The following is a 16,130-nucleotide window of genomic DNA, read 5'->3' on the forward strand; positions in this document are numbered from 1 at the left end:
TAAAGCTCTTTTTCACAGATGTCCAGTAGGCGCGGGTCTGAAAGTTACAACAAACAATACAAAAACACGACAAAGAAAGGTGATCAAATCACTAAAAAAACTAAACAATTTATTTTATCTTACTCGGCAAATCCCACTGAGCTCTTAGCTTTTTTTCAGAAGGGACCTGGCCACAAATGATAACTCAACGAAGTGGCCTTAAACATGTGGAACTTTATAGCAGCCAAATAATCTAAATAATCTAAACGCATGTTGCCCTTTTGGAGGGGGGTGGGGGGTAATGTCAAATTATAGTGTTTGCCTACATCAAAATCAGCCACGTGAAGGAGTAATGCGAGATTTTCATTGGGATTTTCATGACGCGACACATTTGGGATAAAAAAATTGAGGGAAAGACAAAACCTTAATAAATGTTGGGGTGAAACAAATTATTCGATGCTGCCGCTGCGTTGGCAGGGGTGCACAAGCACAATTAACACAACAAAAACACCTCAACACATTCGTCAATAACACCGCGGCCTTAAAATCGAACATTACAAAAACGCCGAAAATTGATTTTTTTTTTCAAAGTATTCAACGCAGTTAACATTTATTACATACAATTCTCACGAATCGTAAACACACCGGACCAAAGCACTGCTATTGGCTCACTCATCGTGAGTTTGAAAGTTACAACATAACCCAGCGCTGTGATAATTATCAGTGTTAGATTAAAACCCTCAAAGACGCAGCCGTAACAAAAACCCTCCGACCCGGGGCAACGACGAACCACCACTAACGATCCACGCGATCCGAGCGGACAAAACCAAATCCGCGAAATCGAATCGATTCCTACCAAAAAAACGTAAACCCCTACGCGCAATCGCGCGTCCGTTCACGCGCGATCGATTCCTCCACCCCCTCCTCAAGTGGACGTCCGCACGACGGAATCGATTTGTCCCGCGGTTAAACCGGGGAATCGATTCCGCCCTGCCGTGTGTGTGTGTAGAACGGAGGGTGAAGGCAGGCGCCATGGCTGCACGTGGAGCAGCGTCTCTGTCCCTCAAGGCCGTGAAGAGCATCTCCGTCCGCCTCTGTCCCTTCCAGGACAACGTGAGGTCCACCAGGTGCGAGGAAATCGCTGCTGCCCGCTTGCACGTGTGTCACAACAACAAACACCACCACCACTTTACCCTCTGTGTCCCTGGGATCTCACGGGCTTACAGTACGTCTAGTACAGTACAGCTACTGTACTTGAATGGGACGCTATTAATTAAAAAAAACCCATGATTTATGTAGCGCTTTTCATCGAGGATTTCAAAGCGCTGAGGTGCCCAGGTGGCCAGGAGATGATTAGATTGTTGAATCCATCTGTGTAGAACTGGCGTAGCGTGAGTTCTGCTATTATCTCTCGCGTCTCATTGATTAAACACCCCATGTAGATTTAAACGTGCACAGCTCCCAGTCGCTTCGCAAATACGTATCGGAAAGAAGAGCGTTCTAGACGGCCCCTGAGAGCGCGTGATTCAAATCGAGCTGTAGATTTGTGACTATGCATTGAGGGAGAGGAAGGTCAATTGAGTGAGATCAGAAGGAGCCGGGTCGTGTTGTAAGCTGATTGGCAAATGCCAGTGTCTTGTGAGACGCTGCGAGGCCTTGCTGGGCAAACGGAGGATGCCAATTGACGCGAGATGTAAACCCTCTCCCCGTGTTGCCCCATCATTCGTCTGCAGTCGCCCCCAGCCACGTGTCGCGTCGCGAATGTCCCTGACGGCGCGCGTCAATGTCAAGAGATTCCCCCTTCCACCCCCCCCCCCACGTGCCCTCCGATTAGCACGTTTGGCTACGTGCGGTGCGAAAGAAGTTCAACATACTGTTACCCTACATACATCCCCTGCCCTCCACCACGTACTTCAAGACAAAACGCGGATATGGGGGAGAGAAAAAAAGTGTCGCCGTCCACGCGATCGATTGAAGCCGCTCACCGCCTCAATTGGTAGTGCTGAGCCAGTAGTGGTGACGACTCCCATGCTTACGTGGCGAGCCCAGTGCAGAGGCTGCATATAAAACACACCTCTTTTGGAGCCGCGAGCAAATGTGTGCGTTTATCAGAAGTTACCTAAAGCCTCCCAACCTCGCGCTAATTCAATGTAAGGATGTGCTTATTATCTCATAGCTGTGCTTATATGAGGCGTGCTTGTATCCATAGTCTACTGTATATTCGATGGACAACCACCGTTTTCCGGTGCCCATGCAGGTTGGTGATGAAGCCCCGCCAGATAGTGCGTAATCTCTCAACCGCTGAGGGATAATTAGTGAGGTGGTGGTGGTGGCGATAATGGGAAATGTGAGTCCAGACTGCGGTCGAACTTATGTTCTCATCAACTGAAGAAACCACTGCTTACACAAACTGAAAGCAGGGAGGTCAAAAGTTGTGAATGTTGTGTTAGTGAAATACTGAATTGTGATATAGGAATGTTCACAATGCCTCTCGGGAGTTTCAAAACACCTTCTGAGGAGGGTCGTGCATTGGCTTGGATATTATCTACTTTACATAGTTATGACTTAAATACAGATTATTTGACAGCTTATGTATCCGCGGCCCTCGACCTCTCACCTCCCAGGGAATTCCTCATGCTGATCGGCTCGGATAAGGTGCGCGATTCCAACGACAAATGCAACATCACAACCGATGTGCGGAACGACAATTCCGAGCCGCAAGTGGACATCATCTTCAGTGAGTGCTTCATACATTAACCCGCTATCTTCACAACAGGATTCTTAAACTGGTTGACCTTGGAACGTCCTGCTGAGCTGTACTGCAGTCCGCCAACAGATGTGGGTGACCCAGACGTAAAGAGATACAGATTAGTAAGATGAAAGAGAGACAAAGAAGAGACAGATGAGAGGCTGTAGACAAAATATAAAGATCAATGAGATTAAAGCGAGATGACCAGAAATACAGATTCGTGATAAAATGTTCAGGCATTATGACGTTATAAAACCATGTGACGTTCGAACATCTTTACAAATCACACTGAGGTTTAAGATATTGCATGATGTATGACATCACACGTCTCATAATATGGCCTACTAGAAAATATGACAAGAACCCTGCTCTATCAATATGGCCTTGTGCAACTCCTAAAATCACATTTCCATAACCAATGGGGAAAAAAAACCGGGCAAGTAGGCTCAAGGAGGATTATCAGGGTAGCTTTCCTAGGTAAATCCAGCATCAACCGGGTCAAACCAGCATCCGTCAGGCTGTGTGGCTCCCTTAAGGGAGCTGCAGGCTTTCACCCAGGCCACCCACAGAACCTGTTGTGCTGTCACAGGGTCAATGCAGAAGAGAGATGCGTACTCCATGGGATCGCTCACTTAGGTCAACTTCGGGACTGTAAAATTTACAAATTAATACATTTTAGCTTGGGATAGTGTATGCTAACCTGACTTAGTTGAAACGTGTTAATATTTTTAATAGTACGATCGCTTCCCTCGAGTTGGGGAGCTCAGGACATGCTGGGCCTTTCTGTTCCTGGAATGTCTTGGCATGGTTTTGGTCTGCTTTTCAGTGATCGTGAATGTCACGTAAACTTCAAGGCATCCAATTTCTCCCTTTCTGTATTTTCCAGTGCTTAAATCCAGGCTTGGCATGAGTGAATGACGCCACTACTGAGCCTACTTGGTGAACTACATGAAGTTAACCGACAAAGTTTGTCGTGTGTGTGTTGTATCTGCGTGCATTCATCAGATGACGGAGACAAGCTTGTCATGCGGGGAGCATTTCTCACCTCCAAGGAGATGTTCCAGGCTTTTAAGCAGAATAGTATTCACAAGGACTCCAAAGACCCAATTTCCACTTCTGGTGCCAAGCGATGACTTTGCCCTGCAGAATGCATGCACGCCACACTTATGCTGCCCTCTTAGCCTCACTGACAGGAATTGTCTGTGAGGCACCTCGGGTTAGCACGGTTGGTTACGTACTGTGCAAAATAACTTCAACATACATACGTACCTCTTTTCCACTGGTATATCTGAGGTGTGCCAGCGTGGGACTCAAAGTACGGGTGGTATGCCACTGGCTATTTTCTGAGCTGTGTTGGAACCAAACTCTGACATACTTGCCTTGCAAGATATCTGAATCTGGCCTAGTGCCAAGTGTGGTTAATTACTCATTTGTTGTGTGTGACATCAGTACAATGTGAGGACACGGCATCAGTGCATCATGTGCATGCGACTTGACTTGTTCATTGTGTGTGACTTACGTGGCACGGCTCGGCTTCTTCAGTGGAAAAACAACCTAGCACTTCCTGAGCCGTGCTGGGCAGGCTCGGTGCTGCCCCAGCGTGGCTCGGTTATACAGTGGAAAAGAGGTACTACTGAGGCTTTGTACCAGCCTCTGAGTTGTGTGTGATTGCAAGACATTTTCCATGTCGTCTCTTTTAAGATGCCTCCAACAGGGAACCGGGCATAATTATTTTTGCATATCAGCAAAAACAATTAGGCAATGCCTTGTGAAAGGTATCATGATCAAAATACGTATAAAGTGATGTGAATTGGAAAGCGGACTTTGCTTTAATATTAAACGCGTTTTGTATGTAAAAAGTTACAGAGTCATTTAATACAAATATCCTAAGATTTTCTTCTGGTCTACATGTAAATATAATTGAGCCGGGCATGGTGGTGCACAGCTGTCATCAAACACTTGGGAGGCAATGGTGGATCACTCTTGAACCCGCTGGGCTACGATGAAATTAGGTGATGGCAGTACTGCAAGTGGATTTAATCAATCTGTGTGGAGGTTTCTGTTTTATCCCCTCATAGGTGGGGTTTTCTTTCAGCACTGGTTTCCCTTCCACATGTCTAACATGCAATATTGGAATTTGGCAAACATCCCAATGCAAGGGCCTCCTGAAAATAGGCTTTCCTGGATAAATAATGGACTTTATGAATTTTTTTTTATACCATAAATAAAATTATTAATTGCAATTCTGCTTCCATTAATCAATTTGGTTCTGAATTCTGTTGAACTCCACATGATGATGATGATGATGATTCTGTATAGATGCAAAAAGCATGCATAATGTACTGTTTGTGCAGTTTCATTTTTTTTCAGTTTCATTTATTTGGTATAGCCCTGTGAGCCATTCGGCTCTTGAATCGGGTGCAACCGCAACAAACAAAAACATGAACAAGAAAACATCTTTAAGTGACTGTGCGCAAACAGAAAAATCCAGGAAAAAACAGCAAAGATCTTCCAGAAAAAGCACTGTACACCAACGCTGTGTGCAAAAATCCCAGAGGGATGCAAGTCAAACAACAACAACAACCACAAGACAACTTAGATTAAAGCCATGAGTTTAACTATGAATAATAAAGTTAATACGATATGGTGAAGTCTGACACTACATGTGTAAGTTGAACTTCAAGTGACTGTCCCCACAGGAGCGTTAATATCGACATACTCCATTCACTGCTGGATCATTGCCTCTACATGTTGACTCTACCACTTACACTGTTCTCTGCACATACCATTTCATCTACGCTAGCATATGACTTGGTTATCTTGTAATTTTGTTTTACCCCCCATTTGGTTTCCTAAAATATAATTTTGGCCATCAAAATTCCACATTAAGACGCCAAAACTAAATCAAAACTTCAGCTAATTGTTGGATATAATACAAAGTACAGCATCCCAAGTTCTGGAGGTAATTTTGAGAGGAAATCCATATATACACTGAATTTACTGATCACCCTTATACAAGTATTTAAAGATTATAGGTAAAACCTTTGATCTAACAAGCTGCCAATGGGGCATTTAATAAAAAAACAAATTGACGGCTTTTGCAACAAGAACCTCTGATATAACCCTTATTTAGAGGTGTATACATTATGCTTAGCCAAGTCGTGGCCAATACGCGGATCACATATTTTTAGTGAATTTAAGGACAAATTTGAACAAACAGCAGTGGCATGTAGAGTGCTGAGTCGCAATTTGCTCAGGGCAGATGAGCGATACTTTAGACCCTACCCTTACTCCGAACAAAGTGAGCGGACACATGATTTGCAGGTCAGAGTCACGTGGTGTGCTGAGATGTGGCAATGTGCACGCGGAGCTCGAATATTTCAATTCTAATCATAGCTATCCGTAATTACAGAGTAACACAAATCACATCTAGCTTCTCTTATATCTAGTTGGGTGCAGATGCAGCGCTTTCTGCACTGTTGAGGCATTCAACAGTGCAGTCATTCGGGGTCTCTCCTAACATGATGGCAAAGCAAGCAGAAGTTCAAGTGTCTTTTAACAAGGACAGGAGCTCAAGAGACCATGTTATGCACTTCTATAAAGAAAGACCACGTGGTTGGTGGTATGTTTAAAAAAATTATGTAATGGCAGGTGTGTCGTCTGCTTGTTTATTTTGTTATATTCTCAACGCAAAATTGTTATTTTGAAAATCATGCAGTCGGCGATATTTCGGGCAAATGGCCCCTTCATAGCACACGAAGAGCCATTGCCCGAAACGTCAGACAGTTGGCCTTTTCCCCCTCCAAGGCCACACAAACAAGGGCACAGTGTTATCAGCGAATTAAAATACATGAGGTTTTTGGTTTTAGTGGGTTAGGTCGTGTAAATATAAATGTGTGTCGTTAATACCCACCACCACCCGACACGGCCAATTACTAAGGATGTGTCACGTAAACAACGTGCCAATTAGTTACGAGTTACAGCACACCGGGTGCGTTGGGAGAGCAAACCCGCAAAATGTACACTTCGAAAATAAAACCCCCTCTGTTATGGATAAATATTGGTCGCGAAACCCTACCTCTGTCTACCACCCGAATCGCCCTTTAAAAGAATACAGGTAGTCCCCGACTTACGATGGAGATGCGTTACGACGACCCCATCGTAAGTCGAAGATGGCCTAGCCTACCCCAGAACTCTTAAAGAATGGAGATAATTTACCAAAACAGAGCAATTTACAGTACCGTACTGTATAAACTATATACTGTATGTGTTTATTAATTACAATACTGTATTGCACAGTAAAATTTAAAGTAAGGTAAATCATTAGCCTACCTATATGAACTGCAATTTCATAGAAAGTTTTGTTTCTGGAAACAATCCTATCTGCTATAAAAAAAAAAACTTTTAACATGCATTGAACGTATGTATCGTATCGTGGTAACCCTAAAATAAAATCGCTAAAGCTATGTTATCATACATGCGTTGAATGCATCGGAACGTATCATATTCTACTGACTCACCAATATTGTCCGTCGTCTGCATACTTGAACGATGTTAGGTTGTTGATGGCTACATTAACTTAGTTGTCGGAAGAGGATGATGGTGATGATAAAGTTACAGTATCGTACCTCGGACGCTGCTGCGTTTGCCTGCCGCGCTAAATTAAAAATATTTTACAATTTTGTCATATCGTTATCGCCATCGTAAGATCGAAATATCGTAAGTCGGGGACCATCGTAAGTCGGGGACTACCTGCATACCTCTGTGGGGGACTGTATCAGAGTTGTGGTTGCGGTACACACCACATCTGTCAATTCCTTATCAGTGTCCTTACCTTATTGCAGAACATTTCAGACCTTATTGGTCACCCCGTGCCCCTTATAAATCACAACCTTCATCCGACAAAGTCCCATCACATAGGGGAAACAAACAAAGAAGAGAGACGCACATATATTTTTTTTCTGTTTGGGTTGTTTTACTCAACTTCCCTGTACAAGAGAATGTGTGTGTGTGTGTTTTCTGAACCGGTCCCGGGCCTCCCCTAGGTCGACTCAGCCTCAAATGAGTACCCGGTGCGGTGTGTAGTAAACACCGTCACTAGGGGAGACAAAGGCGGCCGGGCGTGGTGCTGCTGGCCACCCACCCCCTCGTGTGCCGTGTCCGGCCTTCACAGGCGCTCGCTAACAGCACTTTGCCTCTACAGTCTGTCAAGGCTATACGGGGTGGGGATCTTTGTCTGTGTTTTTGTTTAAACCCTGTGGGTTGCGTTGGGTGTTGTTGACACGCTCGTGACACACCTTTAGTGTGTGTGTATGTGGGGGTGTTGAGAGAGTTGGGTCGATTGTTCAGCGCGTGTGGCCCCGTCCACGTGGGGACACCCACCGGCTGACTGAGGACGGTGCCTTGGGGCTGGGGGCTGGGGGGACCCCCCCGAGGGAGGAAAGTTTTCAGTTTCGTTTATTTGGTTGTAGAGCCCTGTGAGCCATTCGGCTCTTGAATCGGGTGCAATCGCAACAAACAACAAACCAAAAAACAAACCATCTTAAAGCGACTATGCCCAAAACAGAAAAATCTTGGGGAAGAGAGAAAAAAAAACCCAGCAAAATCTTCCAGAAAAAAGCACCGTACGCCAACGCTGTTGTGCAAATACCCCAGTGGGATGCAAGTCAGACGACAACAATAACAAACCACAAGACAAGAAGACGGCCAAGGCCGCAGTGCAGCCGGGCTGGGTTCAACGGAGCCGCAACCGAGTCTCGAAATCGAAAGAAAAGAGGGGAAAAAACCCCCCCTTGTTTTGAAACGGACCCCTCACAATTAACTCAGTGACACCCACAATGGATTAATTGCGCTCGGACAATACACGTCTTGTGGATTCTAAACTCTTTCGAGAGTTTTTCGATGAATTTCACACCGCTTGCAATTTGAATAACGCCGGGCGAGAGGTAAAACCGCCTCCGATCTGGCAACAGCCGCGGAGGTGAGGGGGCCCGAGCATGACGTCACGAAAAGGGGCGGGCCACTTGAGAGGGGGGTGGGTGGGGGGGGCGCGCGCTGAGCTCGACGTTTAAGCCGAGGTAAGGAATCAAGGAAGGCGGGTGAGAACGCAGCAAAGCAACGCAACGAAACGCAGCTTAAACCCTCAGATAATTTCACACCCTCGCGGCAAAACAAAACGCCGGACGGCAGTCGCGGGCCCGCTCGCTGGCGGCGTCGTGAACGCCGCCGCCGCAATCAACGTCGGACCGCTGCACTGTACCCGCGTGCGTTGTGTGTGTAGGTGGGTGGGTGAACAGCTGTGAGTGGGGCCTTGGGTTTATAAACCGCACGCACGCACGGTTTAGAAAGACTTTTCGAACTGTTAGAACAACATTTAAAAAAAAAACACGCGCGGTTTGTGTCTTGGTAAGTGAAGTAAAAGTGAGTGGTGGGGGGGGGGTTAACACAAATGCGTTTCGTTGTGTATGGGGTGGGTGAGAGGGGGGGGGAGTCTACTGACAATGCACGCATAGGAAGCCTCGATAATTCGTCTACGTTGGCCTTCAAATGAGTTAGATAGTCTGGCGGTGGACTGTCTGTTTGCTTAAACACGTTAATATTATTAATCATTGATCGTTTCTGCGTGGATTAAATATTGGCAGTTCTATAGGATTCGTTGGGGGGGGGGGGGTGCGTCAGGCGTACGAGAGAGAGAGATGCGGGGTGGTCAAGTTTTGACAGAATTTTTGCGTACATACTAAATGGATGGCCCCCTATTGGGGCCTTGTGTGCCACATGTCGCCCTATGGAAGGGTCGGTGGTGGTGGTGGTGGCGGCGATGTTGATGATGGCATTGGCAAGCCAAATATGGATGTGGAACGCGTTTGAGAGTTAACAGCCACCGCGGAGACGGAGCGATCAATCGATCAATTCGGCTCGTGTGTGTGCACCGACGAGGTGATAACGAGAGAGGTGGCGGTGATTTTGTGGCAGGCCTTCCATCCAGCAGCGGATGGACCCACGGCCACACGTGTTGTGAAATGATGCTAACCCGTGAATGAGCCTGCGGCGTTGCATGTCATGTCATTGTTTGTGTTGGAAGATTATGGATAATACATTTGTGTTGTGGTCATGCACCGTGTTGTCGAACTAATGGGTATTACCTTGCAGTGCTGTGTGTCCGAGGCGACTGTCGGCAAGTGATGGACGAGAAGACAGCTGTAATTGAACTCGTGTTACATTAAGCTAGTGGCGCAACATGTAAATACACAAGGCGCTGTTGAACCAGAGATAATACGCGAGAATAGGTACATGATTGTAGGGATGACCATAGCGGACACTGGGAAATAGGTGTACGAGACCCTATGTTTCATCAGATGCTGTGTGTTCAAATGTACGTATAATTGCATTGCTGCGTCAGCATATGATGGGTGAGAAGAGAGGTAGGTTTAAGATGGTAAGAACAAACAGTAATGCATCTACAACCCTTTCGTCCATCCACGGCTGAAAAAGGAACGTGACCCTGTTGTTTAAGCAGGTGCGGTGTTACAATCTAAATCTAATGCACCACTGTCCGATGGGATGCAGGATTAGTATATAAGTAAGTCTCTAGTACTGCTTCTATAGCATATGATGGGCGAGAAAATAGGTAGGTCTCAGGCACTCTTGACACACAAGATGAGAATAAATGTGTGAGGCCCTAATGCTTCATTATATGCTGTTTTAGACTCAAGTGTAATTAGATTAGAAATGTAAGGCACTCTGGGTACTGATTTCCCAGAATAAGCTGTAATTATAGCCCAAACCACAGCTCCGTTCTTTTTTAGTTTCAACTTCTCATGTTGAATTTCATACACGAGTATTGCGTGCAATTCGGAAAATTTCAGATTCGATTCTTTAATTTGCTGGATTGTGAACGTTTTCTGGTCAAACAACCCACGTGATCTGCACGTCGAGGAGAGGCCTTCATCACTAAGGGGAGTCCGTGACTTGTTCTTACAAACAAGGCACATGGAGTCCAAAAAGTGTTCTTTTTTACAGCCCTTTGTACAATTCACTGCTATATGAAGACTCCCCCCCCCGCCACACGGTGTTGGTCATGGGATTAAGAAAAATCATATTTCGCCACAATGGTCAATGTGCATTTGTAACCACGTGCCGAGGACCTGTTCAGATATCACTATTGACATTAGCCCTGGCTGGGAATCAAACTCGGGTGTCGAGGTTCGTTGTGCAATGTGCTCACGAGTGTGCCACTGCTCCACCCCTTTGGTGAAATGAGGGTTGTCAACTTTGAGATACAAAAAAATAATACATTGGAAGAAGACTATTTCACAATACCGGAAGAGGGAAGAACGACATGTAAATGCATTGCCTTGAGCGGTGAATCATTATGAAACTGACAAATTGAGACTGTTAATATATCCGGAATACATGCAGACTGTCAGGATAACCTCTAAATGAGGACATCCTAGGAAAACTAGAACAGGTAACAACGCTGGTTGAAACTTTGTTTTGTATTGTCATAAAGATTTGAAAAACAAACCATGTGATAATGCATGTTTTTGATAATACCGCAGACCATTGGCGCCAAAAGCCATGCCGGTTTTTCCAGATTTCCCATACAAGGAGTGGCTAACACAGTAGAATGTTTGCAGTTCAATGGTTCCTTTACAGTTCACGTAGACCGTACACACAGGGTGTGTCAACTGCGTTCATCCATATAAAGGAACATATGCTTTAGGCAAAATGGGTTTTCACTGGCAAAATGGGTTTTCACTGGCAAGATGGGAGATTGTTTTTATTTCTTTATTGCCATCAATTTGCCAGGAACCAAATTACCGGGGAATGCACCCAATCTCATGGGAACTCAGAAGCTTAGCACTATTCAACCTGAAATACTCTTGGATGGGTGACTTCCATACACAAATAGGTTGTCATCAGGCTTGTGGAGCTATGTGGTGGGCATTAGAGAGTAGTGCCAACCAATCCATAGAATGTTTACAATGTGTTCTGACATCTATGCTGCTTACCTTCAACATCCCAAATAATCCTCATGGCCGGCAGAGCCATGGGGAGGCCCTCATCTAGCAGTGTATTCACAAAAGGGCTGTACCACACTTGATATGGGAGTCGTATCACAAAGTGAAGTGATGTCCTTTCAGAATTCAAAGTCCGTAAAGTGTCGTGTTATAATGACATGGAATTATCACGGAAGGTGTTGGCAAATCAGGAGGCTGCTAAAAAAATAACGTGGTGATCTTTCAAATCTTCGACTTCCATTAAGAGTAGCATCATGGTGTCTTTAAATAAGGTTTATTACCTTGGTAAAAAAAAGACCTTGTATTTCAAGTGAGGGATTAATGGTAACGTGTGTGGTAAGTGAAGTGGCAGGAGCGGTCTCTTAGGGACCATCTCCAAGCCTTCGTTGCACATGTTTTGTGGCCTGTGCCGGGAATTTTGAATGCTCATAGTTATAAAGAAGGATCCCGTGAATAGCGGCGTCGTTGAAGAAACAGTGCTATGTATTGACAGTGGGCGTGCATGTTGGTATTTTTCCGGCAGACATTTCTGGACAGCGGTGGAAATCGAACCTTTGGCTTAGTGGCGAGCAAACGCAGTTCACTACGGGATAATCAACCAAGCCTACTTAACAGTGGTAAGCTGCTGTGATTGTGGCCAATCTTGTGCCTTTCACTGTTCTCTGTACAGTCCGTATCACACCATGCAAGTCCGTATTGTTACCGTGGCCCCTCGGGAATAGACTAAAGGATGGCCCAGCCCAAAGCACAAACAGCTGTTTGTGATACACACCTAAGCTGTGCCTCTTGCTGTCCAACATGAATGCGAAACTACTTTAAAATCACATTCACAAATGCTTGAGTGACATTACTGCATCATGACTTTGGTTATTTGCAATATAAGATTGATATTTGATTGCAAATATTGCTCGAGCATATCTGACTCTGATTTTCAAGTGTTTCTCCTTATAGCCATGGACAAACAGCTTAGGCCATATCTACAAGATAAGAGCGGTTAGTATTTGTATGGATTGCAAACCCATTTCATTTACCTTAATCAACAACCCCTTTGCTCCTATGCATTTGCCAGCATTATAGCCACTTCTCGGTGGTTATTATAGCTTATGCTGCCCGTGCCTTTTGTATCCCTCATTTTACGCTCGCTGATCGGTCGACATTAGCATATGTAACCCCCTCCCTGCCTAGTCCCGCCTGTTTCCTTGGTATCATGGTTGCCGTCTGGCCACCATTAGCATACAAAAGCATTGCCCATGCTGCGTGTTCCCTTGCCAGGATGGCTGCTGCCCGGCCACGAGGTAAAAGGAAAGCTGTTGTGTTGGAGATGATCACTGCAAACTCCATGGTGCGGAGTTCAGGACGGCAGGTAATGTTTCCCACAGTTATGGCTGCGTATTTGCCAACCCCACCTATTTAAGCGTCAGCCTGCCGATATTTAAACCCTTTTCCTCTTGTATTGAGTTTTAAACCCAAAATACCTTTTCGTCATTTTTTTTCCCGACCAATGTTTATATGAAGCCGCATGATTAGATTTGAAAAATAGGTAAACGGTAAACAGTTTAATAATTCTCAGTCTACCGCTTCAGTCGGTAGTGTTGGCAAGGCGTCTAGTTACGCGGTGCAACACTTACAGCAAGTCTGTCGAGCGTCATAATCTGTGATACGTTCTACGTGATCTCTGTGCCCACCATGCCCGGGTTGCAGATAAAAAAGAAGGTGCCAGGAGGACTGGAACCCGAGGAGGATGACGAGAAACGCTACCGCAAGTGCGAGAAGGTCGGCTGCATGGTCACCGTGCCGGTGTGCTTCGTGAGCGCAAGCGAGCGGTGGGTGACCCCAGCGCATGACAACAATGTTGAAGTCGCGGGGTGAGGGGGGGGCACGGCGAACGTGTAGCAATAGGTTCTCGTGCCGCGTAACTAATGGGGCCCATTAATGTATTAATTGAAGGAGCGCAGCTTCATGGATTGTCCGTGTCCCCAAACGTTAGTGGGGGTGAGGAGGCGGCTGCCCTCCTCCCGTCTATGTACGCTCATGGTACTGTCACCCACCCTGATTGTAGAAAGCCTTCCTTGATCATACATTGTGTGATAGCAGAAGGCGGCACTTATAGTTCAACTATGTTGCACTGGTGAGCACTCAGCCTTTGACCATATCAACTGGAATACACCCAATTGTTTTAGATTTCGGAAGCTGAACCTGGGTAGTGCTTGGATAGGTGATTGGCCTGCACAAAAGGGTTGCCGTAGTGCCGCAGGGCTACATGATGGGCAGTTTAGGGCAATGCACTATAATGTTGTACTGTACATATATGCTTCACTGTCTGTGCTCTCAATTTTGACCAACCCCGTACTGACCAGCGGGGTGAAATGTGGTCAAAATAACCACAATGATGGACACAGTACAGTAGAATCCCTCTTAACGACCACCCCTGTTAACGACTAATCGCTTAACTGCGAGCCTCCTATAGAGCCCAATGTTTTAGCTTACCGAACATTCCCCTGTTAACGACAGGCTGTTGTAGGTACATTAAATATGAATTGATGCATTGATTAACCATATTTCTTTTAATATGATGTGTTTCTAATATAGTTAGTATCTTTATGTATTAATATCTATTGTTTAAATATTATAAAGTACGTTTTTTGGGTGAAAAATGGTAACTTACCATGCTATCAGAACGAATTCATCCTTTAACAGGTATTTCTTATACAGTAAAACCTTGGATTGCGAGTAATTTGGTCTACGAGTGTTTTGCAAGACGAGCAAAAATTTTAAATAAATATGAATTTGATAAATGAGCGAGGTCTTGCAATACGAGCAGTATGTATGCGCTTTGTCTGCTAAGCGTCATGTGATCATAACTGATATACGAGTGCTTTGATATACGAGTGTTTTGGATTACAAACACGTTTCCGGAACGAATTATGCTCGCAATCCAAGGTTTTACTGTACTCGCTTAACAACCAAATCACTTAACGACCGGTTTCGTGGACCCAATTACCGTCGTTAAGAGGGGTTGTACTGCATTGGGAAGCCCTCATCCATCAGTGGATTGATAAAAGGGGCCAACTTTTACGTGCATATAATTTGACCGAAATTCTTGATGAAGTCGTAGCTGTGTTTTATTTGCTGCAACTGTGATTCAAAGCAGGGGGCTGCCTGAAATTGAGAGCACGTGTGTATTTTTCATGTCCGCGTGTTTTGTGCAGGTGTGCGAAGAACGGTTACACGTCACGCTGGTACCACCTGTCATGCGGGGAGCATTTCTGCAACGAGTGCTTTGACCACCACTACCGCAGGTGGGTCATGAATTGTTTAAGGATCATTGTGGACGGACAGCTCGGACATTATGCCATTTAATTTGACAGCTTATGGGATTGCTGATTTAAATAATTCCGAAAGCAAGCCATGTAAAGGGAGCATAACATCTCAAGAAGTACATCCACATATACAACCCATTGTGAATCCGCTGCTGGATGAGGGCCTCCATCTCCACGTCGGGCATTCCGTTGGACACGTTCCCTCATTCAACTCCATTTATATTTTTGCTTGCCAACGATCCCTTCTACAAATGTGTCCGGCCCAAACTCACTCGATTTTCTCAACAGCCGACAGTATGTATTTTTTAGCATGTTCTCTAATCCACGCATTCCTCTTTTTGTCTCTCGGTGTAATCCCTCGGGTGATAAAACGTATATACATGCCCTGTGTGTAAATACGTACGTGCAGTCACAAGGATGGCTACGAGCGCTACGCGAGCTGGAAGCGAGTGTGGACCATGAATGGGAAGAGCGAACCAAGCATCAAGGCCTTCATGGCTGATCAGCAGCTTCCCTACTGGGTACGACGAGTCACAGCGTACATTGTTGCATGCGTACAGTCTGTTTTCCTAGAACGTATGTTTTCATCACGCGAATTGGATATAACGCGATGCATGTATGAGGAAACACATTTTTATAACGCTGATGCCAATTTTGATATAACGCATTAAGTGACCAGAACTACGTCGCGCGAGTAGGAATAAGCGGATTAAAGGCTGCCTCCGTGTAGCATCACACAAGGCAGGATACTGCTGGATGTTTCTAGATATTACCCACGTGCCTCAGTCTTTATTCAGCTTGCATACTCATCTCACCTGTTATCACAGACTTACTTTACCCTATATTCTATATTATTTATTATAACGCATTTTTTCCATAACGCGGTGTTGTTCAGGAATGCAACTACCGCTTCATAGGAGAACAGACGACTGCTACTAGCCTCTGCGTACTTAAGAGCCAGGCCACAGCATCATCATCATCGCATGGAGTGTTCAGTGCTCTCAGTTCTTCATTTATTAAGCAATAGCTTGCAGTGCAACTACGGTCACTAGTCTGAAACTA

General features: G+C 45.3%; 2 protein-coding genes across 7 annotated transcripts in view; both read left to right on the top strand.

Annotated features, from left to right (window-relative positions):
• The first annotated feature begins 932 nt into the window (after positions 1 to 932).
• Positions 933 to 4,986, top strand: MRPL53 (mitochondrial ribosomal protein L53). Its single transcript, XM_032970054.2, has 3 exons — positions 933 to 1,106; positions 2,604 to 2,716; positions 3,734 to 4,986. The coding sequence occupies exons 1-3, from the start codon at positions 1,012 to 1,014 to the stop codon at positions 3,859 to 3,861; spliced, it is 336 nt and encodes a 111-aa protein (XP_032825945.1). The 5' UTR covers positions 933 to 1,011; the 3' UTR covers positions 3,862 to 4,986.
• Positions 4,987 to 8,745: 3,759 nt separating this feature from the next.
• The window catches only part of KDM1B (lysine demethylase 1B), a 44,328-nt gene continuing 36,943 nt past the window's right edge, over positions 8,746 to 16,130 (top strand). For 4 of the 6 annotated variants that reach the window (XM_076073774.1, XM_076073775.1, XM_032970461.2 and 1 more), the window contains exons 1-6: positions 8,746 to 8,805; positions 12,272 to 12,365; positions 13,021 to 13,111; positions 13,450 to 13,571; positions 14,958 to 15,047; positions 15,478 to 15,589. In XM_076073774.1, the coding sequence (XP_075929889.1) occupies positions 13,022 to 13,111; positions 13,450 to 13,571; positions 14,958 to 15,047; positions 15,478 to 15,589 (414 nt within the window). In that variant the 5' untranslated portion in view covers positions 8,746 to 8,805; positions 12,272 to 12,365; position 13,021. The other 2 variants (XM_032970463.2, XM_032970464.2) reach the window with 2 other exon arrangements.

The sequence above is a fragment of the Petromyzon marinus genome, chromosome 43, assembly GCF_048934315.1.
Source record: "Petromyzon marinus isolate PM22_M1 ecotype Great Lakes invasive population chromosome 43, UKy_Petmar_22M1.pri1.0, whole genome shotgun sequence".
Classification (NCBI taxonomy): Eukaryota; Metazoa; Chordata; class Hyperoartia; order Petromyzontiformes; family Petromyzontidae; genus Petromyzon; species Petromyzon marinus.